Source organism: Vombatus ursinus, unplaced genomic scaffold (genome assembly GCF_900497805.2).
Source record: "Vombatus ursinus unplaced genomic scaffold, bare-nosed wombat genome assembly UNPS02014830.1, whole genome shotgun sequence".
Classification (NCBI taxonomy): Eukaryota; Metazoa; Chordata; class Mammalia; order Diprotodontia; family Vombatidae; genus Vombatus; species Vombatus ursinus.
In genome coordinates, this window is record NW_020954608.1 from 14311679 (window position 1) to 14338569 (window position 26891).

A 26891-nucleotide genomic window follows, 5' to 3' on the forward strand; every position below is an offset into this window, starting at 1 on the left:
CATAATAGGTGCTTGATAAATATTTGTTTGACTGATTGATTTCTACATACAAAACCTCTCTACAAAATCTACCTTTTTTTACTCATACCTTCATTAGAACCTCTTCATTTTTCACCTGGACTATTGCAATAGCCCCTTTTTGGGGGGCAGGGGCAGGGGGAGGCAATTCGGGTTAAAAGACTTGCCCAGGATCACACAGCTAGTAAGATCTGTGAGCCTGGCTTTGAACTCAGGTCCTTGTGACTCCAGGGCCAGTGCTCTACCCACTGAGCCACCTAGCTGTCCTGAAACAGCCTCTTAATTGATCTCCCTGACTTAGGTCTCCACAATACATCCTCCACGTAGCTGTCAAAGTAATACTCTTATGTCATTCTCTTGCCTCTACAATAGAATATAATCTCCTCTGTTTGGCATTTAAAGCTCTTCATAATATAACTTCAACCTACTTTTCCATGCTTATCCCCTAGTGCTCTCCTTCCCACAGTCTACATTCTAACCAAACTGACCCAGTGGCTGACCGCAGCCGACAGTCTGTCTGCCATCCCTGTGTCCTTGCACACACTATCCCCTCCTACCTGAAGTTCAAGTGTTGTCTCTTCTATTGTCTCTGTCTCTTACTGTCCTTTCCTGAACTTCTCAGCTACTTCCCTCAAATTGCCTTGTGTTTACTCTGTACATCTTTTATATTTACTTGTGTATACTTTGTATATTTTTATTTACTTGTATGTTTACATATTGTTTATTCCTAAAAAGTGTAGATTCTTTGGGGTCAGAGACTATTTCATTTCTGTCTTTGTGTCCTTTGTACCTAACTCAATGGCCGGCATACAGTAGATGTTTAACAAATGCTCACTGATTGAGAAACAACAAAATGTTTCTGACCCTTGCATGTAATTTTGCAGTTCAACAATGTGGAAAATATGTCTCAAAAGACTTGCATGTACAGCTCAACACAGGTCCCAAACACTTAAAGTTCAAATATTTCAGAAATTTGTTAAATTATTATAAAGCAAATTTTTCATCTTTTTATGCCCTTTTGTTGTTGTTGTTCAGTTATGTCTAACTCTTTGGGACCCCTTTGGGGTTTTCTTGGCAAAGATACTGGAGGTGGTTTGCCATCTCCTTCTCTAGTAGATGAAGGCAAACAGAGTTTAAGTGACTTTCCCTGGGTCATGCAGCTACTAAGTATCGAAGGTTGAGTTTTGAACTCAGATCTCCCTGAGTCCAGGCCTGGTGTTCTATCCACTGTGCCATCTAGCTGCCCAATCATGAAATTCCCAAGATACAAAGATATTTTACCAGCTAATTATGTCCGTAGAACTTTTGGGAATACAGTGTTATAACAATACCATTTCACAGAAATAATGTTTTTTCATGTCAAAGCAACAGATATTCTCAGATTAACCTTTTATTTTACAAAATTTAAAAGCTATGACATAGGACTATTTTAAACACAGAAAAATAAGAATCGTATTTACAAAATCTTATCAACTTTACCCAAAGATTTTTTTCACCTTTATCTTAAAAATTACATATCACAGCTAAGAATGAACTTGGGTGGCTATCCAAAAACATGAAACAATGATTAGCAAATTCACATTTTAGCTTGGCTTTTTTTTACATTTATGCTGTCTATTTAACTAGTATTTCCTTGGTTTAATATATTAATCCCTGGCACTAAGATGAGCTTTTTTTCCTCAGGTACATATGACTTTTACACATATTTTGCATTTCCAAGGGTCTAACTCTAATCAATATTTTTATGGAATAGTAGATGTCATTAAGATTGCTAACAAGTGATTTTACTTTCGCGATGGAATCACACAGGAGTTAATTAATGAATTAGGTAATTCTTGTTCCCTATGTATGGATATTAGCCCAAGTTAATTTTTAGTGGTACCATGTATAGTATCAGTGATATAAGTTTAAATTATGGACTCACAACCAAAAATTCAGAAAAGATCTGCTTAAGCTTTTTAAATTGAAGAATAAACTGAACTCTTGAGAAGAGAGGTCCCATCCTGTCATAGAGTCCTCTGTAATTCAGGGTTAACTTAAACTATGTTTGTGACTGTAGCATGACTAAGGAGCTTAAAGCCTCATACACTGACGCAGTACTCTGGAGAAGAAGACGTCACTTTGGCCACTTCTAGTTTAGTTTATTCCCACCAAAAGTTAAGATGATCATAGTATTGATATTGGAATAAAACCAGATGTACACCCTCTAACGGGCAGATCTTCACAATATTAAGGCTGGGGAATTCTGTGAGAAAGGAAGAGATTTTAAAAAGATCTGGAAGAAAATGCCCCTTTGGCCCAATGATAGAAGAGTTAAAACAAGATATTTCTTGAATATCTATATACTAACACATCTATATACTACTGAATTCTAAAGTGTGACTCTGAATCCCCCATAAAATCAACATGGTTTCCATTCATACAAGCGGATTTTTGACAAAGATAATTTCACCTTAGGGTATCTTATATCACTTGACACCATGTAAGATAACATACATTTAGTAAATTCTTTCATATATTATCCACTTTATATATTAGTTGAAATAAATATTGTATAATTTTTTTACTCTGTCAAAGTTACCTATTTTACAGTATTGGTATTTTAAATATGAAAAATAGATAAGATCAGGCAAAATACAAAACATGTGTTTGAAATCCATACTTCCTTTGAAGCGTTCACCAATAGTCTGCATTTTGGTCATTGCTGAGCTTCATTTTCCATTTCAAAATTTCTTAATTTTACATTTTTAACCTAGTCAGAAACATTGTGGTTAAATACATGATTCCTGTGTTTAGCTGAATATTGATTTGATGGTTTGTGTATTTCATACAGTTTGATACATCTTCCTTCTTAAAGTGGTGACTTTGTACACCATTTCTGGCTAAGATAGCTATGAGTTGAATGTTTTGGAGAATAAATTGTGGTCACTGGAAGCAATTAGGTGCCCTATTCTATGAAAAAAAAATTGTAAAGTGCTGAACAAAACATGCAGCTTAATTAAACATAATTTGAATATTTTGCTACCAGATCAGAAAGAATCACTGAAAAGTTTAAGAGCAAATGTGTTTAGGCTGATTCAAATATAATACAGAGCTGGTTATTATAGCATTTTTTAGATGCTCAGCACATTTCAGAGGATATCATTGTTGACCTTTCAGATGCATGTAATTTCTACGATAGCTAAATTAGGCATACTGTTGTTTTGTTTTGTTTTGTTTCTTTTTTACAAATTCCATACAGTATGATGTATGTGTCACAAACTAATTGATTAAGATAAAGAATCAAGAGGCTCCATTTTTTCTTTCTCTTTTTTGAAAGAAACAATATACTAATAGTGGGCAAATAATATTTAGGTTAAAATTAGTAAATCCAACTTTGAACTATCTATGGTAAATATATTAGGAACAATTTTAGGAAACTTAATTTTCTATGTGGAAAAACATTTTATTATAATGTCACAAAGAAAGAAAATTGACCTTCAAAGTATTTTGACTTGCAAACAAATACTTCATTTCCCCTCCACTAAAAAACCTTCTACCAGTAGTCTGGCACAAATGAGCAACCTTAAATAAGAAACCATTGTGCGTGGTGAACAGAGGAAAGACTTTTTTTGTATATATTAAAGCAGTCTTTGGTATCAAGCATCTGTCAAGTTTATGAACAGTGAACAGATTGTCTTTAAACAGTGGTTGTCAAGTCATATTATTTCCAATGTGGCTTTTGTGGCTTATAAATTCTAAAAAATGTTGAGATATTTTCATGTAACAGTATGAATATTCTTTCATAACAATGTATAGAAAAGCATGGTCCATAGGGCTGCTTAGTAATTATTTATCTGAGGTTATATAATAGATAGAGTCAGGCCTTATTTAAGTCAGAAAATTCCAAAATGTGTGTTAGACACAGAGAGAAACAAAAAGAATAGCAGAATCACAGTTTATTCAGTTTTATAACAGTGTAACTTATGACTTGAAAAAGTTTGTGCACCCTAAGTGTCTAGCTTATACCCAGGCATAGCTTACTTGTGTTAAAACAGGTCATTTGGATGAAAAAATTAAGAGTTGCAATTGTCAGAAATAAAACTAATAAATGGCACTATCTCTACAAAAGGAATATTTCTTTTGATTAATAGAATTATAAACATAATTGAATTAAAATATAAACACCATCGTTTGTAAGTGTACATTTGGATAATAGCAACAACAAAAAGACTTAAGACTTTCACAAGAAGTTATTACTGTCATTCTGTCTTATTTAAAATATTACGTCTGCTTTAAACTCATTAGCTTGAGATATATATTTTGGTTATGGAAAGATTGTTTTAAGATTAACTGGGAGAAAATATCAAATTGTAAATAGGTGGCATTTATTGCAAAAGGGAAGGGAAGTGAGGAGAAGGGGAAAAGAGGGGAAGGAAGGGAAAATGCTGAGGAAAATAACTAGATGAAAACCTGGTAGAATGAGTAGTAACTTATGGTGCAAGTAATTTTGGTCTAATCATCATTTTTGCCCTCTTGAAAGAATGCTTAAAGCCATTTGGTTCACCATTAGTCATGCCAGGCCAGGTACCCCAGTAAATGCCATTAAAAACACCCTTGTATTTTTGGTGGTAGTATTTGCCATTTAAGTTTGCAGACAAACATGCATCAAACCACCAACCAGAACTGTAGTAAAGTCCACAGTTTCCAGAAGGATACCTATCATGGTCTTTGTCTGGGGTGGTGAAAAATTTAAGGTCGTGGTTATAATGTTTGTTGAAATGCAGAGCATTTCCAGCAGTTCCACTATAATTACCAATATGTAAACGGTACTTGAGATATTCATTGGCCACATAGAACTGATCATACAGAGCATACAACTTGACACCATTAAAATCTTCAAGATCAATTCTAAGGACCATTTCCTTACTCTTGGTCAGAAGGTGAATGTTGTCATTACCTAACCAGAACTCCCTGCTAAGGTTTCCAAAGCCTTTCTTGTAGTCCTTCCACGTTCTGTTGAAGTTAATACTTCCATCTAGACGCTTCTGTATTACTGTCCATCCTCCACCCATGGTTTGCATGTCACAATAAACTTCAAAGCTCTTATTTCTTGGATCAGGTGTAACTTGGTAGATTCCATTGCTCTTTCTGCCTTTCCCATAATAATCCCAACAGTCTTTGTATATTAGATGTTGTTGAATATTTGCTGGTGGGGCAGGAGAGAAAAGATCATTTATTTCATTGATAAGTACAAATTATGCTTATGAAGAATTATGGGTAGAAATAATTTATAGGTATAAGAATATAGTTTGATATAAAAGCTAAATAGGAATTAAAGAGTAGTAGCAAAAAATGAAATTTCTATATTGCTCTGTTAAACTGACTCAAATTCATTTATCCTAATTCTGTAAAATAAAGCCCTTTTCTAATTGTTGTGGTTGTTGTTCAGTTGTTTCAATCATGTCCAACTTTTGTGACCCTCTTTGGGGTTTTCTTGGCAAAGATACTGAAGTAGTTTGCGATTTCCTTCCCCAGTTTATTTTACAGATAACTCAGTCATCCATGGGACTTGTGACTAAGTTCTGGGTTTTGATGACTCTAGGTTCTTTAACATGTACCTGAAGTCTTGTAAACTGTAAGATCCCAGCTTTTCTAGGGTTGATGGAGCTGAAATCTGTATAAAAGAGTTTCAGGCTGCTTTCCTTTAATCTGATGGGGTGTCAGAAATACAACAGCCAGAATTCTAATTTCAGGTATGCTGCCAATCTTGTAACAAAACATGGTTGAGCACCTAATTCCATCCCACAGGCCCATTGCTATGGCTGCAGATGATCTCCAGTTTGTAATCACTGAGGACAGATATCATCAGGGGCAGCAGGTGAATTCATAGACTAGGAAATTTTATGCTTAGGCTACTAGAAAATTTTACTACTGGGAAATTTTACACGTAGGCTACTAGGCAAGGTTGTCAGGGGATGAGACCACCAGGAGGAGAACTCATGAGATATGGTGCCCAGAGAATCATAAAGTGCAATTTTACTAAGTAATGGGGGCAAAAGTATAGTTACCCTATGAATAGTACACAAACTACTCATGGAGTATTGTCTAGATGACCCCGGGATTTCACATTTATTGGATTTTCTTTATTCACACTGGTTTTAATCAGTCCCTGGGTACCATACTTTATGAGTTCTCCTCTTCATGGTCTCATCCTCTGACAGCCTTGCCTAGTAGCCTAGGATCATGCAAATTGACTTCGATTGTTTAGTAGAAATTTAAAGAGTTCAGATAATGTCAACCTATTTGTTTGTTGTTTTTTTTTTAAACACTGCTGGAAATATTTCAAGCCCTGACCGTATATTGATAGGACAATGAATAAAATTCTTATGTTACATAAAAGGTATATAATAATTAAACAATTAACCAATAAGTGAGACTGATTATAGAAAAAACTGTTCTTTGGGTGAAATTCTTTAACTTTTCTGTACAACATAATCAAGAGTAGCCTGATTTCCTGTATTAATGGGATTATGTTGGAAATTGGTGAAAGAAATTCACTACCAGCTAATTTTTATGAGATTTGATGGCTTCAGAAATTGGATAAAGTTTTTGTCAATTATGTAAGCATGCTATTGATGTTCTTTTAGAGCTCATGCTAAATAATATATATACATACATATATAATTACATATTTCTAATCATATATATACATCTATCTATATATATATATATGTTCAAAGATAGAAATCCTCTAGTAGTAATTCAGTTACAATCTAAATTGTTATAGATTAGAACCTCCTTGTAATGCCATGTGTTAGAATGTCATTTCCAATAGAATGTGCACCCAAACATATCCCTCAAGCTTCTGACACAGCAGCTTAAGAATGAGCCTACTGGTTCCTGTGTTTCTGACTTAATGGCCCTTAGACCCCATTCTGAGGAATCCCCTTACTGAAACTTTCCCCAAGGAATATGCAGGGACTGCCTTTGGCAAAGACCCCAAAACATTCCCTGGACACACCTGAACCCTAGGAGCATCTAGTCTGCTGGACCTCTTTTGGGCTCACAGTAGAACTACAGCTACCAGTATAATCAGAATTTTCAGGAGCTAACACAACTATCATCTGTAGTAGTCCCAGAACTAAGGCGTGAAACCAGAATCCCTTTGGGAACCAATGTCACCGACTTCAGGAGGTCTACTGTTAGGCATATGACTGCTAGGGTGTGGGTGTAAGGTGTTCTGTGTTTATCCCAGTGATTCTGGTATCACAACTACTGGCAGCTACAGTTACCAGCAATGATGATAACTTTCCTAAAGGGTCCTGACATGGCTGCTCGGAAGTAGTTATATAAGCCAAAGAAAAATGTAACTCTATTAAAGGAAATCTTTTTTTTTAATGTGGACATGACTTTAGAAAATGAATCTTTAAATGATCTGTTTTATAAATGTAGATGTTAAAATATGTGATGCTGTTTAAAAACAAACACTGAGTAACCTACGTATTTGGGGGGTGGGGTAAAGAGGTATTTTATTCTATAAAATTAAAAGCTCTTGTGCTTACTAAACTTAAATGAGAAAGTTAATCACTTTAATCATCTAGTTCTTCTGATTCAGACTATAACTTGAAACATAGGACCAACTCAGATAATAGATATAATTGATAAGTATAAATTTAAAGTTATAGCTTATCAAACCATCATAATCACGAAGTTGTAACCAACCTTTAACTTAATTTCATTTAAACTACTGTTTTTACATAGAGAGGCTGTTCACTTTAGAAAATTCTTCTTAAATGTAGAAAAAAACCAGAATACTTCATTAAGAGTTTTTCAGGGCAGAAAGAGAGCCTAGAGCTAGCATCCTTTAGGTATATTAGATTACTTTCCTATACATTTGTAATAAAATATATTTAGCTTATAACTGTGATAGAGAAAAATTTGATGAAGTAAAAGGGAGTCATTTTTTTGCTATTAAAGTAGGAAATAATTCTTATTTTAGGAAAATTTCATCTAACATGTGGAATTGTGTTGGTATTTGTATACTTAAGACTCCAGTATGTTCTTTCTAAATGTTCAGGAATTTTACTTTTTTCTGAGAAGTTAAAACTGAGGAAAGAAGTGACCTATGAATAGAGAACCTGAATAATAATACTGATTTCACAACTACTTTAAGAATAACTTTGGGCAAATCTTAAACCTAGCTTATTTTCCACACCTGTAAAATCAGGATAATCATAAAGGCCTTGTGATGAGTAGTTACTCTACAAAGTTAATGAGAAAAGACTGCATAGTAGATGTGGCTAAAAGGCTCCCACCTCATATGTCCCTTCACACCCATTTTTCCTGCGCAATTTTTTTTAAACTTTTATTTGGCTTGCTTAGAGGATTTGCACAAAGCTTGATAATTCATAGAATTGTATTTAATGATTAATCCTGTAGTTTTCCTGATAGAATTCCATATACTTCTATTTTGACTTCTACTAAGTGATTTAAAAGGCAATTTAGTCGTGACATCAAAATAACAAGGTAAAGTTTAGTATTAATGTTCAAGTTCAAGTTAATTTTCTTGTGTAATGCAGTCTTCCAGTTGTGTTTCTCTAAGTTGATTCTAGCAAAATATTTTCTTCCTTCTAAAATGCCATAGTTCTGACCCCCAAAAAAGAGATAGAGAATGGATAAAGGAATCAAAACACATGTTAGTCCAAGAGTCTTATTTTTCATTGTAAAAATATTAGCTGCTTGCCAAAAATCTCCACTTAAAAGGATTATACGCCATCAGGAAATGTTAATGTGGAAAAACTAGCATAGATATGAACCTACATAGTTGTTTTTATTCCGCCCATAAAATCTCTTTTCCCCTTGATATTTGTGGTTATGTAATTTTGAACTAAAAAATGAAAATTTTTCATGGATTCTTGATTCTACTTACTTAGAGAGTTTAATAAGTGGTACTCAAAATCCTTGAAATGTTTCTAACTTGTTAAAACTTTAAATATTGATTTGGATTTCAAGTAGATCTTGATTAACCAGATTGATTAAATGTATTAGAAAACATTCATAAAGCAATCACACTGTATCTGTGGATATTTTTCATCTGCTTTTATATGACATTAGCAATAATATGTTAGTGAGAATTCTGTACAGATCTTGAAACAGGTGAAATTGAAAGTGCTCTCTAGTGGAACTAATAAAATTCAGTATAGTTTTATGAACAAATTAGAGCTATGCTCTTATTCTCAAAATTACATTGGTTTTTCTATGTTAACTTTGTAGACACACATAAAAAGGCTTATGTAATTTACCCTTCTTACAATTTCACTTCTAGTTTTTATTTTCAAAATGTTATTTGCTTTCAGATCACTTAGTATGCAAAAACAAATGATAACAATACACATTTCACGTACCAGAAGCTTCATTCTGTCCCGACTGGTTTGAACACCTAGATGAACATTGGCCATCCAAGCTGTTCACCACAGATGTCAGATTAGCCACTTTGCTGTCAACATAATTTTCTATGTTGTTCATATTTACCAGGTTGAGATTCTCCAGGCGACCATGAAGTGAGTTAATTTCATCTTTTGCATCCTTCAGGTTGGAAAACAGTTTGTTAACTTCACTCTCTAATTCCTTAATTCTGTTGTCATTCTCCTTTTCAGGAGCTTTTGTGTTAGGCTGCAGTGGTTCGTGTCTTCCCATTTCTTGGTTATCATCAGCTTGCAGTTTACATTCTTGGCAAGATTTCTTCAGATTATTTACAGTTTCCTTGAGATTCTGAACTTCTTTGAATACCTGTTCAATCATGCTAAATGACCTGGGTAGCTGGATGGTCAGGGAAGGCAGGTTCATCTGGTAAGAGCACTCTTCCCCTTCCTTACATTGTCCAGTTGCTTCCAGCCTCACAGGACAAGTAGTAGCAAAATTTTCATCTTTTGTTTCCTCTGCTTTATCTTCCACTGCCCCAGCATTATGAAAAGCTGGTACAATTGAGCTCAGCAAGTAAAAGTAAACGAACTTCATCTTTGCAGAGGAACTCACTCAATAGGGAAGTGTGCAGACTGGAGCAACTTTAATAGAGACAGCTGCCTGGGAGGTAGCAGACTGAGTCAGGGCTTTTTGTGTTCTCAGAAAAGGGTGGGAGTGCTTGCATCACAACTTTCAGAAATATGAACAGCAGAGGAAAAGTAGGTAGTCCTCACCAAGCATAATTTGTCAGCATGATCATTACTCGTCCTCAGCTAAAGTGTTTAGCTGAACTCACACTGCACTTGCTTTGCTGTTCATGAATAGTGAATACACTTTACTTTTATGTTTGATAGTGTGAGATCAGATAAAATTCTTGGGCTTTAAGAAGTGATTTAAATAGTTTGGAAGCAATCATTGAATTAGGCTTCACCTCAGTGCATTTTTTGAAATAATAATAATTTATGAAAAAAGTTATTAAACTAGATGACTTGAAACACAACATGAAAATCAGGAGAATTGATACAGCCCCTTTTTCCTTCTGAGAAAAGTACATTGTCATTTTCTTTTGTATTGGCATTTTGAGCAAAACTTCTGAATACGTTCTAATTTTTTAAACACCAGAATTAATGACCTGCACAATCAACTTTCATTTCACCCATTAAAAAAAGGCAAGTTAACCTTAATAGTACAGCTCACACCTACACACACATGCGCATATGTCCTATATATATCCACACATATCCACACTATATGTTATATTTACACATTTAGACACCTGTCTTATGTATTTTATATGCATATATGTGTATTGTATATATATAACATACATCATATATATATATTTATATATAGTTCACACACATATAATACTCTAAAAATCTGACAAAGCAATTTGCATGTGTTATTTCATCTGCTCCTCACAACAACCCTGTGAGGTAGTCATTATTTTTATCACCATTTTGCAGATAAGGAAACTAAGCCTGAAAGAGTGACTTGATCAGGATCGCATAGATAGTGTTTGAGGTAGTATTGGAACTTCCAGATCTTTATCTTCTATGTCATGCCGAATAACTTTGAGTTCTACTCGCTATTCTCATTATGGAATAATATACTAATACTTTGTTTGAAATCTAACAAAAAAACTTGAGTCTTTTGCCAAAACCAGCTGCTCTTCCACACTTACCTGTCAATAGCCTTAGAATCTTGGAATTGTCTTTTATTCTCTCCTATTCTTTTTCCTTCTCTACATTCCAATAAGTTATCAAGTCTTCTTAAACTTAATAGCCCCTGACCTCAAGGAGCTTACATTCTTTTAGGTGAAACAAATGTACATAAAAATGCATATATGGAATTTATACAAAAACTACAAGATACTTTGGGGGAGGAGGACATGATGAGCTTGGGGAGGGGATCAAGTAAAATTTCAGGTAGAAGGTGATACTTGAATGGAAACTTGATGCAAAAAGAGATTCAGAGGTGGTGGTAGAATGCATTCCAGGCATGGTGAATAATCTTTTTCTCATGTTGCATGGAGAAGAAAAATCATCTTGGGTACATGTGGACTCAGATTTTAGTCCTTTTACTTTGCTACTGAGTTAAATAAAGTCTCCTTGGTGTCCAATGTTATAAGCACTCATATAGGAGCACCAGGTTCTTTTACGTATGGACAAAGTCTCATGTTACTAGAGAAAGCTGTTGGTGGAGACATGAGCCAAAGGGAATCAATTATAGAGAATTTCATAATATGTAACTAAGGTCTTTGTGAGTACAGCATTTCATTAGCTGTGGTTTTAAATCACAGTTTTAAAACATATATGAATAAAGAAGACAATGTAACAACTTTGTATGCTACAAAATCACTAACTTTAAATGTAGAAAAACATATTATCTAATATATTATCAAGCATCCAGTTGTCATTCATTAGATACCATTGAATGAAAACATACTTTGTATTATATTGTTTTCGTTCAATCAAAAATATTCATTGAAAACCTACTTATATCTATTTAGTGTCATTGGGGATACATGAGAATAATAAAACATGGTACCTTCTCTGAAGCAGCTTATACTTCTTTTGTGGAAATAAGACAAATAAAATTATTAGATTAAAATGAGTATTTTGAAGTATGGGTAAGATTAGGATTTTTTGCATGACAATATGCTATACTGATCAAATAAAATTAAAATATGAAACCAATTTATTGAAAATACTCTGTAATGGTAAATATCTTTATAATTTCTGGTGTAGGTTCTTAAAATTGATAAAGTTTGCCTTTGCCTTTCTTTGTCTCCCTAGCCTTTAGCATGGTACCTGGCACATAGTAGGCATTTAATAAACGTTTACTGACTGAGTGACTGAAATAGAGAAAGAGGGCGAACACTTCACTGAGCATCCAGTTATGGAAACAAATTTAATGAAGACATGAGAGCAGAATTCATGAGACAGTGAGAAAACTCATCTGCTTAGAAGAGAGGGTTCATACTGGACAGTAGTGGGAAATAAAATTAGAATGGTAGTATAAAGTCATATGATGGAGGAGCTTTGAAAAGTGGGCATATTGTTTCTTGTTGATGAAAAAAATGGAGAGCCATTGAAAGTTTCTGAGAAGGGGATGGTAAAACAGTGTTAGAGAAAGATTAATCTCGAAGCAGCCAACTGAATAGATTGAAGATTGAAAGATCAGGTAGGCCAGGTAGAACCATCCCTGTAATCTGGGTGTGAAGTGATCAAAGACCAAGAAGAGGACAGTAGGTCAAAGAAGAAAAGGTGGTTTTGAGACATTTCTAAGAGTTCTTTTCTTAGAAAGTAGGATATAAGAAATGAAGAAGAAAGGAAGAGCAATGATGATTCCAAGATTTCTAGCCTGGGAGAGTAGGAAAATATCACAGGAAAGGGTTAGTTGGGAAGCAGAACTGGTTTGAGAAAGTTTTTTTAAATTGTGTCTTATTTTATTTTTATTAAATTTATTTCTTTTTAGTTTTCAACATTCACTTTTAGAAAATTTCCCCCATTTCTTTCCTCCTCTCTCCCTAAGACATGTGAAAAATGATTTTTTTCTATCTTAGAGACTCAGAGCTCCACCCCCATGCCTTCTGCTCCAAAGTTGTTTTTTTTTTTTTTTTAGGCAATTAGGATTAAGTGACTTGCCCAGGGTCACACAGCTAGTAAGTGTCAAGTGTTTGGTCTGAGGCTGGATTTGAACTCAGGTCCTCCTAACTTCAGGTCCAGTGCTGTATCTACTGAGCCACCTAGCTGCCCCTCCAAAGTTCTTCAGAAGGACATTACTAATAATGAGATTGGGTTGAATCTTCTTATCCTGGTCAAACCCAACCCATGCCTGAATTGATTTTATCCTACTCAGGACTAGGTGGAGACAGATTCTTCTGCCTAGATAGACCAAGGCCGGGAGTGGTCTAGATTGATGGTGGGTTGATATCAGCCCCTGTTGAAAAGATATATATCTCTGTACCCCAAATCCCAAATTGAGCCAGTTCTGGACTGGCCCCCTTGGGGGGGCCCAGTTCTGGATTGTAACTCCTATGTAATGCATGTCAAGCCAGCTTGAGAGAAATTAAAATGTGGACACACACACCCTAATTTTGTTTGTGTCTTTCTTAGAACAGACTGTTTTAAAATTGGGTTTCAACAGACAGCATGCAACCTGATATAGGCTATACATGTATAATAGTATTAAACATATTTCCACATTAGTCATGTTGATAAATAAGCAGAACAAAAGGGGGAAACCCCAAAAAAGAAAAAATAGTATGCTTTGATTTGCATTCAGAAAGTTCTTTCTCTGGATGTGGATAGCATTTTCCACCATGAGTCTTTTGGGATTGTCTTAGATCATTACATTGCTGAGAGGAGCTAAGTCTATCAAAGCTGGTCATCACACAATGTGGCTGTTGCTGTGTACAGTGTTCTCTTGATTCTGCTCACTTCACTCAACCTCAGTTCACAAGTCTTTCCAGGTTTTTCTGAAATCTTGCCTGCTCATCATTTCTTATGGAACAATAGTATTCCATTACATTCATATACCACAACTTGTTCAGCCATTCCCTAGTTGATGGGCATCTTCTCAATTTCCAATTCTTTGCCACCACAGAAAGAGCTGCTATAAATGTTTTTGTACATATGGGTCCTTTTCCCATTTGTATGATTTCTTTGGGATACAGACTTAATAGTGGTAATCCTAGATCAAAGGATATGCACTGTTTTATAGCCCTTTGGGCATGAACTCTTTTAATTTCTTGACATTTTAAACAATTTCCAAGGGAATTTGCTCATCAGAAGCAGCTACTTACACTGCCCACCTTAGTCAGGTATCAAAGACTAATTTACCTTTTCCCACCTATAAGAGATAATCTTTTCTGGTATTTCCTGCTATCTCATGGGACTCATGGAAGAGCCCAGAAACAAGGAAAGAAAACTGATTGAGTGATCTAGGTGCATGTACAATGATACACATTCCCCTTTGTGGCTGACTTGACCTTTCAACTCCGTAGAGTCACCAATTCTATAGAGCTACTTGTCCTGTACTGGGGACTACTCTTGTGCCTGACCCCCTATTTGTGGAATGACTTTCTGGTTCTCTGACACATAGTCTGTGCTGCTGACTCCTGACATTTATCACTCACTCCTCACCTACTCTCATGTCCATACATGTCCTGTTGCCTGCTCGATATTTGTTCCTGAGTCCTGATTTACTATGATTCCCAGTATGTGTGTTTTCCTTCATCTACTATTGTTGGCCCCGTGTGGTATGTTTGACTCACCTAATATAGGCGTCTTGAAAATAAAGCAGTCTGGCATTAGCACTTGTTAAAGTTCTCTTGAATACCCAAACAAATTATTTAACAGCCCTACCCACCTGCTGTGGCCATAAAGTAATGAACCTGTTTTCCACAAGGCACACATGAAACCCTATTTTATAACTTTGGAGTTATACCTTGTTTAAGTCTTTTTTTCTCCATATACAATATTAGAAAATATTCACAGCAGAAAATCTATACATACTTTGGATCAAGGTCTTGAAATAAAATTTCATTTTCATTACTGGAATCCAAAAAAAAGAAAATAAGGAAACTGACTTTATGGAACAATATTTACAAAAAGGGAAGATTGCATCCTTTGAGAGAATGCTCATTTCCTAAAAGGCTTAGTTGTTATTTATTACATTTAGAAGTCTTTTGACAGTTTTTATTGCATGAAAATGTACTTTGCTCATCAGATAATATTAATTTTTAATTTTAAACCAATTTATTAAACTATCTATAACAATAAGTATCTTAATAATTGCTGTTGTAGGTTCTTAAAACTGATAAAATACGCTTTCAAGTTTTTCATCTCTGAATATATTGAGCCTGCTTTCCACTTTAATTGTAATTCTTTCCATGGAAAAACTTGAAACAAAGACTTGATTTCATTGGTGATTTCAAGTAGTCCATGGAGAAAAGAAAAAGCAGCCTGACAAATTTCATTCTGGTGAAAACTGAAATAACAATTGATAGGCTAGAGCCATGCACTTGTATCCAGCTAGATGCATGGCTTGGTTCCAGAATAACCAGAGTACAGATCCAGATTACAGAATCCTCTCTGGTCTGAACTACCCTGAGATTTCCAGTTGGCTTGTGTAGATAGTAGTCTAAAGGAGCCAAAAGTCTTTAGAATTAAACCATATTTTCTGACTACATAGAACACTAACCAAAATATGCAGTGTATACCAAAACTAGTAAATGTTGTAGGTCAAATGTTATAATTATGGCACACATCTTCACTTAATAAGATATTCAAAGAGCAGCTAGCTCATATAGTGGATAGAGGGCTGGGCCTGGAGTCAGGAAGACTCATCTTCCTGAGTCCAAATCTGGCCACAAACACTAGCTGTGTAACCCTGGATAAATCACTAAATCCTGTTAGCCCCAGTTTCCACGTTTGTAAAATGAGCTGAAGAAGAAAAAGCAAACCAGCCCAGTATCTTTGCCAAGAAAACCCCAAATGGGGTCAAGAAGAGTCAGACACGACTGAACAACAGCAAGGTATTCAGGGACATAGAGTTCTTCTTTTCTTAGTTTTTAATTGCTGTATATTTATCTGTGCATCACCCAGCTATACTTGAAGCCTATCCAGCCCGATAGGATGGCAGAGCTTTTGTTGCTCTGGCATGACCTTCATGGCTCCTGTGTTGCTTCCATACCACGATGAGCCACTTGTGCCTGGACTTGAGGGACTTTTTCATTGCATTCTTCTCATCATCCTGGACTCTTTCTGTACTGTATATGGCGCTATTGTGTGTTTCTATTGGAATTTGCCCTTACTTTGAAAAGAATGTGCATACAAAGATGGAAATGTGCAATGTACCCTTAGCAGTTCAACTCCAAGTATTGATGGATCCATGTAAAGAAAAAGAGAGAGAGAGAGAGAGATCAAAAGTATAGCACTCCCACAGAAGTGAGATTGGGTTCAAAAGTAATGAAATGACTGTTGTTGCTTTTTTCATACATATTAGGAGCTAAACATCTAAATACGTGTTGTCTCCTTCAGAGTAGTCGACTTGAAAATGTGTTCACTCATTTCTATGATGCTGCTAATGTTCAGAACACTTTTTGAATTTCTCTTTTGTAGTGTCCTCCGGAACCTTTAGCGCATTGATAAGACGACAGAGTCAGGAGAGGTTTCCCTTTAAACATCCTTCACTATAGTAAGAAAAGCAAGTCACTTAAACTCTAAATGCCACAGCAGTTCTCAAAAACTCTGCAGTACACCTAGGGTAGAGCACTGGGCCTAGAGTCAGGATGACTGGAGAGCCTATCCTGCCTAACACTATCTGTGTGACCCCAGGCAAATCACTTAATATCTCTGTGCCTCCATTTCCTCATCTGTAAAATGAGGATAAGAACAGCACCTATTTCACAGAGCTGTGAGGATCAAATGAGTTAGCATGTGTAAAACACTTTGTAAACTTTAAAGTGCTAAATAAATGCCAGCTATTACTACTTTTATTATTATTGTTATTATTAGTAGGCAAATCTTTTATTTTCCCAGGGTGAATTTTAGTTTTAGAAACCGCCAAAGTAATTTGTACAAAATTCTGGTAAATAAGATGGATGATAAAGTAGACTAATATATCTGGTCAAAAAGGAGATGTAACTATGAAGGAAAGCAAGTGATTTTTGTTTGGCTCAGGCTAGTTCTGAGGAGAATTCCCAAAGAAAGTTCTAAAATTTAGTGACATTACTCGAATAAGTATAGCCTCCCAAAGGGAGTATTTTGAAGGACAACACTTAACTTTGATGTAAACTAATTTGATATATGATATTTGGTAGGTTAGGTTAAAAAAAGATACTAATTCTTTATAGTCACATCTCATCACATATAGAAAATATACTGTCTAAATCCTCTTGAAATTTGGAATTTAAGCAGCTTCATTATATTATTTCTGACCTTCAGATATCACATTATATACCTAGCCAGTTCTCTTAGGCTGAATGGAAAAACATCAGCTCATTCAGTAAACGCTAATTGACTTTAAACTCTTTTTTGATACCAAAATTAGGATAAAAGATGAAATTTCAGGAGTTAATTTTTGTCCAGATGATTTCACTTTAAAAACCCACACACTTACGTATTATTTAACTAGGGGAAAAAAAAATGTCCTCATTTGATTTCTTTCCTGGATGTTCACTTTCCTATTTGGCCCAACTAACTTGAGTAAAGTTACTGGAAGGGCCAACTGTCCATACTTTAACCCAACTTCCCCTATGAAAAACAATTTGCTTTTTGGTCAGAACTTGTGAGCCACTAAGCCAAATTGATCGTCACTATCAAGATAGTATGTGTAGATAACACTGCCAATGTTAACTGCGTGTTTCCTGTTTTTTAGCTTCTTAAAAAAAGATTTAGCTGACTATCACATACTTTTTTGTCACAAACTAATGTTCATAATCTTTTAAAAAAAACTATTTTCCTTTAAATTAATGACAATTCTGCCAAATTTGAACTTGTTTCAACATTTCAAATATTATAAAATTCTGTTTTTTTATTGATTCACTAAGGAATTATCTATTAAAACATGCATTTATATACCCTTTCCAGAAAGTTTTACTTCATTAAAATAGGTTAGTCTTTCTGAACTTCTGAGGATGGACAGAAACATCACTTTTTGCCTATCTACAGGTGTTTTCAATCTTAGATGAAGGGAAAGACAAACATCTAAGCAACTAAATGGAACCATTAGTCCAAGACAGGGATGGATGGATGGACTGATGGTTGAATAAGCATATATTAAGAGCCTACTATTCAAGCATAGCACCAAGTGTTGTAAAGAAAAATAAAATAAAAAGACAGATAGTGAATCAACAGATTTGTATTTTTAATACAAAAGAAGAAAAAAGTTACTTTGTAAATCATATATTTGTTTCATGGCCGAAGCTATTAAATGGAAAAGAGACATACGAAATATCCTATTGTGGTTGTATTCAGCCTTACATTTCTCAAGGGGTTAAATGTTATTTTTTCCTTCTAGTTCTCTTCTGCACCCCTGTTTAATGAAGATACATACATTGCTAGTAAGGTGGATATACTCAAACTATTACGAGAGGCAATGTTTCATAGTGGGCAAGCGTCAGACTTAGGAAAACCTGGTTTTGAATCCTGCCTCAAACATATATTGGCTGTGTGATCCTGAGCAAATCACTTAGTCTCCTGGTGCCCCTAGGCAACTTCCTAAGACAATAAGTGGCACAGTGGGTGCTGATCTGCATTATGGAAGGGAATTTCCTCTCTGCAAGTCCCAAAAATCTTAAGTCTGGCCCAAGAACTTCTTATGACCCATTAATAATTACTGGAAATGCATCATTTGCATGAAATTTGGAAAATGAGCCTATTTATTTTTGCCAGAAAATACACTTTAAAATATTTATGTAAGAGTCAGCTGAGAGAACTAGAAACAGCTGTGTTTGTGAAGTATTTTGTTGGAATTGATTTTTTTCTCCACCTTTCATTTTCTCAATTTCTCTTTTACTTGAAGATCAGCCATTGTTTTAAAAAAAAAATCTCAGAAAATGTTAAGGAAAGCTCAGATTTTAGAGAGCTGTAACTAGGAATTTTTGCACCTGGACCAAGCACCACTCAAAAGGCAGCATCAAGTTGGGGAATGATAAAGAGGGAGAAATGGGTGGACACTACCTTATGGAAGAATATAGAGATTCAGGGGATATAATGATGCCACCGATGGAAGCACTGTCCATCATTCACACAGACCTCCCCAACACCCCAGGAAGCAGATCCTCTGATAGCGTCTTTATTTAGGCTAATTCTTTTTGATGACTAGGTGGTATGGTCTGTGATTTCTTTTTTTTTTAATTTTTAAAAAAAAATTTTTCTCCCTCCCCACCCACTCCCATTGAGAAGGCAAGCAACTCCATACGAGCTATCCATGTGCAGTCATGCAAAACACCTCCACAGTAGTCATGTTGTGAAAAACTAAGTATATTTCCCTTAATCCTATCGCATCCCCCATTTATTCTATTCTTTCTTTTGACCCTGTCTCTCCTTAAAAGTGTTTGCTTCTGATTACCCCTTCCTCCAATATGCCCTCCCCTCTGTCATACCCCTGTTCTTTTGTCCCTTTCCCCCTATTTTCCTGTAGGGTGGGATAGATTTCCATACTCAATTGAGTGTGTATGTTATTCCCTCCTTAAGCCAAATTCAATGAGAATAAGATTCACTCATTCCCTCTCACCTTCCCTCATTTCCCCTCCACTGTAAAAGCCTTTTCTTGTCTGTTTTATGTGAGACAATTTAGCCCATTCTACCTCTCCCTTTCTCCTCCCAGTATAATCCTCTCTCACCCCTTAATTTTATTCTCCAGATATCACTCCTTCATCTTCAACTCACCCTGTGCCTCTATTTATCTATCTATCCAATCTATCTATATCTATATCTATATATACATACATATAATTTTTTCCTTCCAACTACCCTAATATTGACGAAAGTCTCATGAGTTACAAATATCATCTTTCCATGCAGGAATGTAAATAGTTCAACCTTAATACGTGTCTTATGATTTCTCTTTCCTGTTTACCTCTTCATGTTTCTCTTGAGTCTTGTATTTGAAAGTCAGATTTTCTATTCAGCTCTGGTTTTTTCATCAAGAATGCTTGAAAGTCCTCTATTTCACTGAATGTCAATTTTCGCCCCTGAAGGATTATACTCAGTTTTGCTGGGTAGGTGATTCTTGGTTGTAAAAACCTATCTCCTTTGACCAACAGAATATTATCTTCCAAACTCTCTGGTTCCTTAATGTAGAAGCTGCTAAATCTTGTGTTATCCTGATAGTATTTCCACAATACTTGAATTGTTTCTTTTTGGCTGCTTGCAATATTTTCTCCTTGACCTGGGAACTCTGGAATTTGGCTACAATATTCTTAGGAGTTTTCCTTTGGGGATCTCTTTCAGGACGTGATCGGTGGATTCTTTCCATTACTATTTTGCCATCTGGTTCTAAAATATCAGGGCAGTTTTCCTTGATAATTTCTTGAAAGATGATGGCTAGGCTCTTTTTTTTATCATGACTTTCAGATAGTTCAATAGTTTTAAAATTATCTCTCCTGGATCTATTTTCCAGGTCAGTTGTTTTTCTGATGAGATATTTCACATTATTTTCTATTTTTTCATTCTTTTGGTTTTGTTTTACAGTGTCTTGATTTCTCACAAAGTCACCAGCTTCCAATTGCTCTATTCTAATTTTTAAGGAAGTATTTTCTTCAGTAAGCTTTTGGACTTCCTTTTCCATTTGGTCAATTTTACTTTTTAAGGTTTTCTTCTCATTGGCTTCTTAGACCTCTTTTGCCATTTGGGTTAGGCTATTTTTAAGGTGTTATTTTCTTTAGTATATTTTTTGGATCTCCTTTAGCAAGCTGTTGATTAGTTTTTCATGATTTTCTTGCATCACTCTCATTTCTCTTCCCAGTTTTTCCTCTACTTCTCATACCTGCTTCTCAAAATACTTTTTGAGCTCTTCCATGGCCTGGGACCAGTTCATATTTTTATTGGAGGCTTTGGATGTAGGAGCTTTGACTTTGTTGTCTTCTTCTAGTTGTATGTTTTGATCTTCTTTGTCACCAAAGAAAGATTCTATGGTCTGACTTTTTTTGTGTGTGTGTGAAGTTTGCTCATGATCCCAGTCAATTATTTGAGTTATAAGCTCTTTGTTAAGGTAGGGGTCTGCTTCCAGTGTGGAGAATGTACTGTCCCAAGCTTCAGGGGTTTTGTGCAGCTGTTTTCAGAGATATTTCTAGGGACCTGTAAATTTTCTGTTCTTCCAAGGTGGTATGATAAGGGGCAAGGTGTTTACTCCTTTCCTGGCCTGTGCTTTGGTCTATGAGTGACCACAAGCACTCTTTTCTGCCTTGGAACTGTGAGGAGGATTTCCTCTTCACCACCCCTACAAGCTCCACCACACCAGCACTCCTCCTCGCCCCAGGACTGCCACCCAGAATTGTGACCCAGATCCAAGCATAGGCAAAGCAAGAGAATCCTACACCAGCAAAGAGATCCCTACAATCCCCCTCTGATTAGTCATCTGATTTCCCTCAGTATGTGGGCAGGAAGCTCAGGAAGCAGCTGCCACCCCAGGGCCACGCGCGGGTACTGAGGCTTGTACTGAGCTTCTCTCTCACCGCAGTCACAGACTTTTCCTACTGACCTTCTAAGTTGTCTTTGGCATTTGTGAGTTGAGAAGTCTGGAAACTGCCACAGCTGCCTGCGATTCAGTCCTCTGAGGCCTGCTCCAGGTTCACTGAGGCCTGTTTTGCCTGTGCATCCACGATGAACTATGTTCCTGTCCCCACTCAGAGTGATAGACCTTTCTGATCAACCCTCCATGTTGTCTGGGGCTGAAAATTTCTTTCCCTCTGTCTTTTTCTGGGCTCTGCTGCTTTAGAATTTGTTTAGAGCCATTTTTTACAGGTATTTGGAAGGGTTTGGAGGAGAGCTCAAGCAAGTCACTGCTTTTACTCCGCCATCATGGCTCTGCCCCGGCCTGTGATTTCTGCATGGTTGACTGACCAAAGTGCCCCCTCTCTCAGTAGGCAGACCATGCAGAGAATGGAACCCTTAAGGATTACTCCCTGGTGAGAAGGGACTGGTTCATTGGTCCAGGTCCTAAGACAGGGCTGCCTCCTCACCCTGAAGTTAGTCAGGAGCTTAGGTACAAGTGGCCCCAATCCTTCTCCCCATTCTCAACCCCCAGGAGCCCTATGATAAAGAACTAGAGAAAAACTGAGTGCTTTTTCCTTTCTTGCTGTCATCCTCTCCCTGGCTCCTCCCACTACTGGCTCTGCCCTTTTTTCCTTATAAATCCTATCATTAACCCTTTAAATTTCATACCCTGGGACAAAACCTCTTTCACCCCACACTAGTTCCATCTTTTAACATATGTGTGAGTACATAGTTGTCACTGCTATCCAGAAAGAAACAATTTAAATATTGTGGAACCAGTCAGGATTACACAGGACTTAGCAGCTTCTATATTAAAGGATTAGAGGGCTTGGAATATGATATTCTAGAAGACAAAGGAGCTTAAATTATAACTAAAAATCAACTACCCAGCAAAATTGAGCATAATCTTTCAGGGGGAAAAATATGGATATTCAATGAAATAGGAGACTTCTAATCATTCCTGATGAAAAAACCAGAGCTGAACAGCAAATTCTATCTTCAAATACAAGACTCAAGAGAAGCATAAAAAGGTGAACAGGAAAGAAAAAAAAAACGTACTATTCAATAAGGTTAAACTGTTTACATCCCTACACAGGTTAATGATACTTGTAACTCTTGAGAACTGTATTTTAATTATAGCATTTAGAAGAGGTATACATAGACAGAGGGTCTATGTATCTATGATATAAGTTGACTTTGATGTGATGATAAAAAAATTAATTGAAGGGTGAAAAAAAAGGATTGTACTGAGAGAAAAGGAAAAGAAGAGGCAGAAAAGGGTAAATTACATCACATGAAGAGGTGCAAAGATCTATTGTGTACAGTTATTTTAAAAGGAATTTCTTGGGGCAGCTAGGTGGTGCAGTGAATAGAGCACTGGCCCTGAAGTCAGGAGGAACTGAGTTCAAATCTGGCCTCAGATCAAACACTTGACACTTACTAGCTATGTGACCCTGGGCAAGTCACTTAGTCCCAATTGCCTAAAAGAAAAGAGTTTCTCTTTCTATCTCTTCTTGTTGAGCTTTATTGGTAATATATAGAAATGCTGATGATTTATGTGAGTGTATTTTATATCCTGCAACTTTGCTGAAATTATTAATTGTTTCAAGTAGTTTTTTCTTCACTTGATTCTCTAGAATTCTCTAAGTGTACCATCATATAATCTGCAAAGAGTGATACATTTGTCTCCTCATTGCCTAGTCTAATTCCTTCAATTTCTTTTTCTTCTCTTATTGCTAAGGCTATCATTTTGAGCACAATATTGAATAATAGCAGTGATAATGGGCATCCTTGTTTCACCCCTGATTTTACTGGGAAGGCTTCTAGCTTGTCTTCATTACAGATAATGCTTACTGATGGTTTTAGATAGATACTACTTAATCATTTTAAGGAAAGCTCCATTTATTCCTATACTCTCCAGTGTTTTTAATAGGAATGGGTGCTCTATTTTGTCAAAAGCTTTTTCTGGATCTGTTGAGATAATCATGTGATTTCTTTTTTTTTAAACTTTCATAGCTTACTTTTTTTTATTTATTTATTTTCTTTTGGTTAGGCAATGGGGTTAAGTGACTTGCTCAGGGTCACACAGCTAGTAAGTGTTATGTGTCTGAGGCCAGATTTGAACTCAGGTCCTCCTGAATCCAGGGCCGGTGTGCTATCTACTACGCCACCTAGCTGCCCCAATCATGTGATTTCTATTGGTTTTTTTACTGATATGGTAAATTATGCTAATAGCTTTTCCAATATTGTACCAGCCCTGCAATCCTGGCATAAATCCCACCTGGTCATAGTGTGTTATCCTTATGATAAATTGATATAATCTCTTTGCTAATATTTTATTTAATATTTTTGCATCAATATTTCATTAGGGAAATTGGTATATAATTTTCTTTCTGTGTTTTGGCTCAGCACCATATTTCAGTCATAAAAAAAATTTGGTAGAACTCCACCTATTTTTCCAAATAGTTTATATAGTATTAGAATTAATTGTTCTTTAAATATTTAGTAGAATTCACTTATAAATCCATCTGACCCTGGAGATTTTTTTCTTAGGGAGTTCATTGATGGCTTAATTGATATTTTTTTTTCTAAAATGGAGTTATTTAAATATTTTATTTCCTCTTCTGTTAATCTGGGAAATTTATATTTTTGTAAATATTCATCCATTTCACTTAGATTAGCAGATTTATTGGCAAACAGTTGAGTAAAATAGCTCCTAATTGCTTTAATTTCCTCTTCACCTGTGGTGAATTCTCCCTTTTCATTTTTGACATTGGTAATTTGGTTTTCTTTTTTTTTAATCAAATTAACCAAAGGTTTATCCATTTTAATGGTTCTTTCATAATACCAGCTCTTAGTTTTGTTTATTATTTCAGTAGTTTTCTTTCAATTTTGTTAATATCTCCTTTGATTTTCAGAATTTCTAATTTGGTATTTAATTGGAGATTTTAAATTTGTTATTTTTCTAGCTTTTTTAATTGAATGCCTATTCATTGATCTGTTCTTTCTCTATTTTATTCATGTGAACATTTAGAGATATAAAATTTCCCCTAAGTACTACTCTGGCTGCATCACATACATTATGGTATGTTGTCTCATTATTGTCATTCTCTCTGATGAAATTATTGTTTCTAAGATTAGTTGTTTGACCCATTCATTCTTAGATTATTTAGTTTCCAATTAAAATTCATTTTAATCTATCTTTCCATGACCCTTTATTACATGTAATTTGTATTGCATCATGATCTGAAAAGGATGCATTTAATATTTCTATCTTTCTGCATTTGATTGTGAGATTTTTATGCCCTAATACATGGTCAGTTTTTGTGTAGGTGCCATGTACCGCTGAGAAAAAAGTATATTCCTTTCTATCCCCATTCAATTTTCTCCAGAGGTCTGTGATATCTAACTTTTCTAAAATTCTGTTCACCTCCTTAACTTCTTTCTTATTTATTTTGTGGTTAGATTTATCTAGTTCTGACAGGGGGAGGTTAAGGTCACCTATTAGTTTAGTTTTGTTGTCTATTTCTTCCTATAATTCACTTAATTTCTCCTCCAAGAATTTGGATACTATACTACTTGGTGCATATGTGTTTAGTATTGATATTACTTCATTGTGATATAATTTACCCCATTCTCCTCCCCCTTTCCTCTTCTCCTAGAACAATCCTTTTTTTCACTCTTTAATTTTTTTTTATCATTATATCAAAGTCAATTTATACCCACATCCTCTGTCTAAGCATCCCTTGTAAGGATGTAAACAATTTAATCTTATTGAATAACATGTTTTTTTTTCTTTCCTGTTTACTCTTTTTATGCTTCTCTTCAGTCTTGTATTTGAAGATCAAGTTTTCCGTTCTTCTCTGGTATTTTCATTAGGAAAGTTTGAAAGTCCCCTATTTCATTGAATGTCCATCTTTTCCCCTGAAAGATTATGCTAAGTTTTGCTGGGTAATTGATTCCTGGTTGTAATCCAAGCTCTTTTGACTTCCAGAATATCATATTCCAAGCCCTCTGATCCTTTATGTAGAAGCTACTGAGTCCTGCATAAACATGACTGTGACTCCTTGATATTTGAAATGTTTCTTTCTGGCTGCTTTCATTATTTTCTGCTTGACTTGAGAATTCTGGAATTTGGCTACAATATTCCTTGGAGTTTTCATTTAGGAATCTCTTTTCAGAAGTGATCAGTGGATTCTTTCAATGACTATTTTACCTTCTGGTTCTAGGATATCAGGGCAGTTGTTCATAATTTGATAATTTCTTAAAAGATGCTGTCCAGAATCTTTTTTTGATCATGGCTTTCAGGTAATCCAGCAATTCTTAAATTATGTCTCCTGGATCTGTTTTCCAGGTTAGTTGTTTTTCCAATGAGATATTTTACATTTTCTTCTATTTTTTCATTCTTTTGATTTTGTTTGACTGATTCTTGATGTCCCAGAGAGTCATTAGCTTCCATTTGCCTGATTCCAATTTTTTAAGGAATTATTTTCTTCAGTTTGCTTTTGTACCTTCTTTTACATTTGGCTAATTCTACTTTTAAAAGAGTTGTTTTCTTCAGTAGATTTTTTTCTATTTGGCCAATTCTATTTTTTAAGGAGTTGTTTTCTTTAATTTTTGTGCTTCCTTTTCAAGCTGTTGCCTCTTTTTTTCATAATTCTCTTGCATAACTCTCATTTCTTTTCCCAATTTTTCTTATACTTCTCTTACTTGATTTTTAAAATCCTCTTTGACCTCTTCCAATAGGACTTTTTGTCTTGAGACCAATTCATATTCCCCTTTGAGGCTTTGCATGTAGGCATTTTTACATTATTGTCCTCTTCTGAGTTTGTGTTATGATCTTGCCTGTTGCCGTCATAGCTTTCTATGGTCAGGCTCTTTTTTTTTTGCTTTTTGCTCTTTTTTTAAAAGTTGAGCTCTTCACCTGGGGTACAGGAGGCACTGTTCCAAGCTTCTTGGCCTGGGTGCACTGGCTTTCAGCACCACGGCCTCTGGGGCTGGCAGTTTGCCCACTGTGCTAGGGTAGCCTGGCTTAGTCATACCTGTTCTACCCTGGGTCAGGGCCTGGCGGTTTGCCTGCTGCACTGGGACTGGAGGCCTGTCACCTGGCCTGCTATACTCCTGTACTGCTGAACCAGAACCATGGGGCTTCGATTGCTGATTTGTGCTGTGGCTAAGAGTCTCCTGCGATATGCCATT

At 35.6% G+C, this 26891-nt stretch overlaps 2 protein-coding genes across 3 annotated transcripts in view; one reads left to right on the top strand and one right to left on the bottom strand.

Annotated features, from left to right (window-relative positions):
• Nucleotides 1-26891, top strand: part of CCDC146 (coiled-coil domain containing 146) — a 191458-nt gene that overhangs the window by 43804 nt on the left and 120763 nt on the right. The window lies entirely within an intron of this gene.
• Nucleotides 3942-10092, bottom strand: FGL2 (fibrinogen like 2). The gene is made up of 2 exons (XM_027838608.1): nt 9405-10092; nt 3942-5206 (listed from the first exon to the last, which is right to left on the bottom strand). The coding sequence occupies exons 1-2, from the start codon at nt 10015-10017 to the stop codon at nt 4491-4493; spliced, it is 1329 nt and encodes a 442-aa protein (XP_027694409.1). The 5' UTR covers nt 10018-10092; the 3' UTR covers nt 3942-4490.

Coding starts and splice junctions, on each gene's coding strand:
- FGL2 (XM_027838608.1), bottom strand. CDS start 10,017: ATGAAGTTCGTTTACTTTTACTTGCTGAGCTCAATTGTACCAGCTTTT. Junction 5,207..9,404: donor GGGACAGAATGAAGCTTCTG/GTACGTGAAATG, acceptor CTGCCCCACCAG/CAAATATTCAACAACATCTA.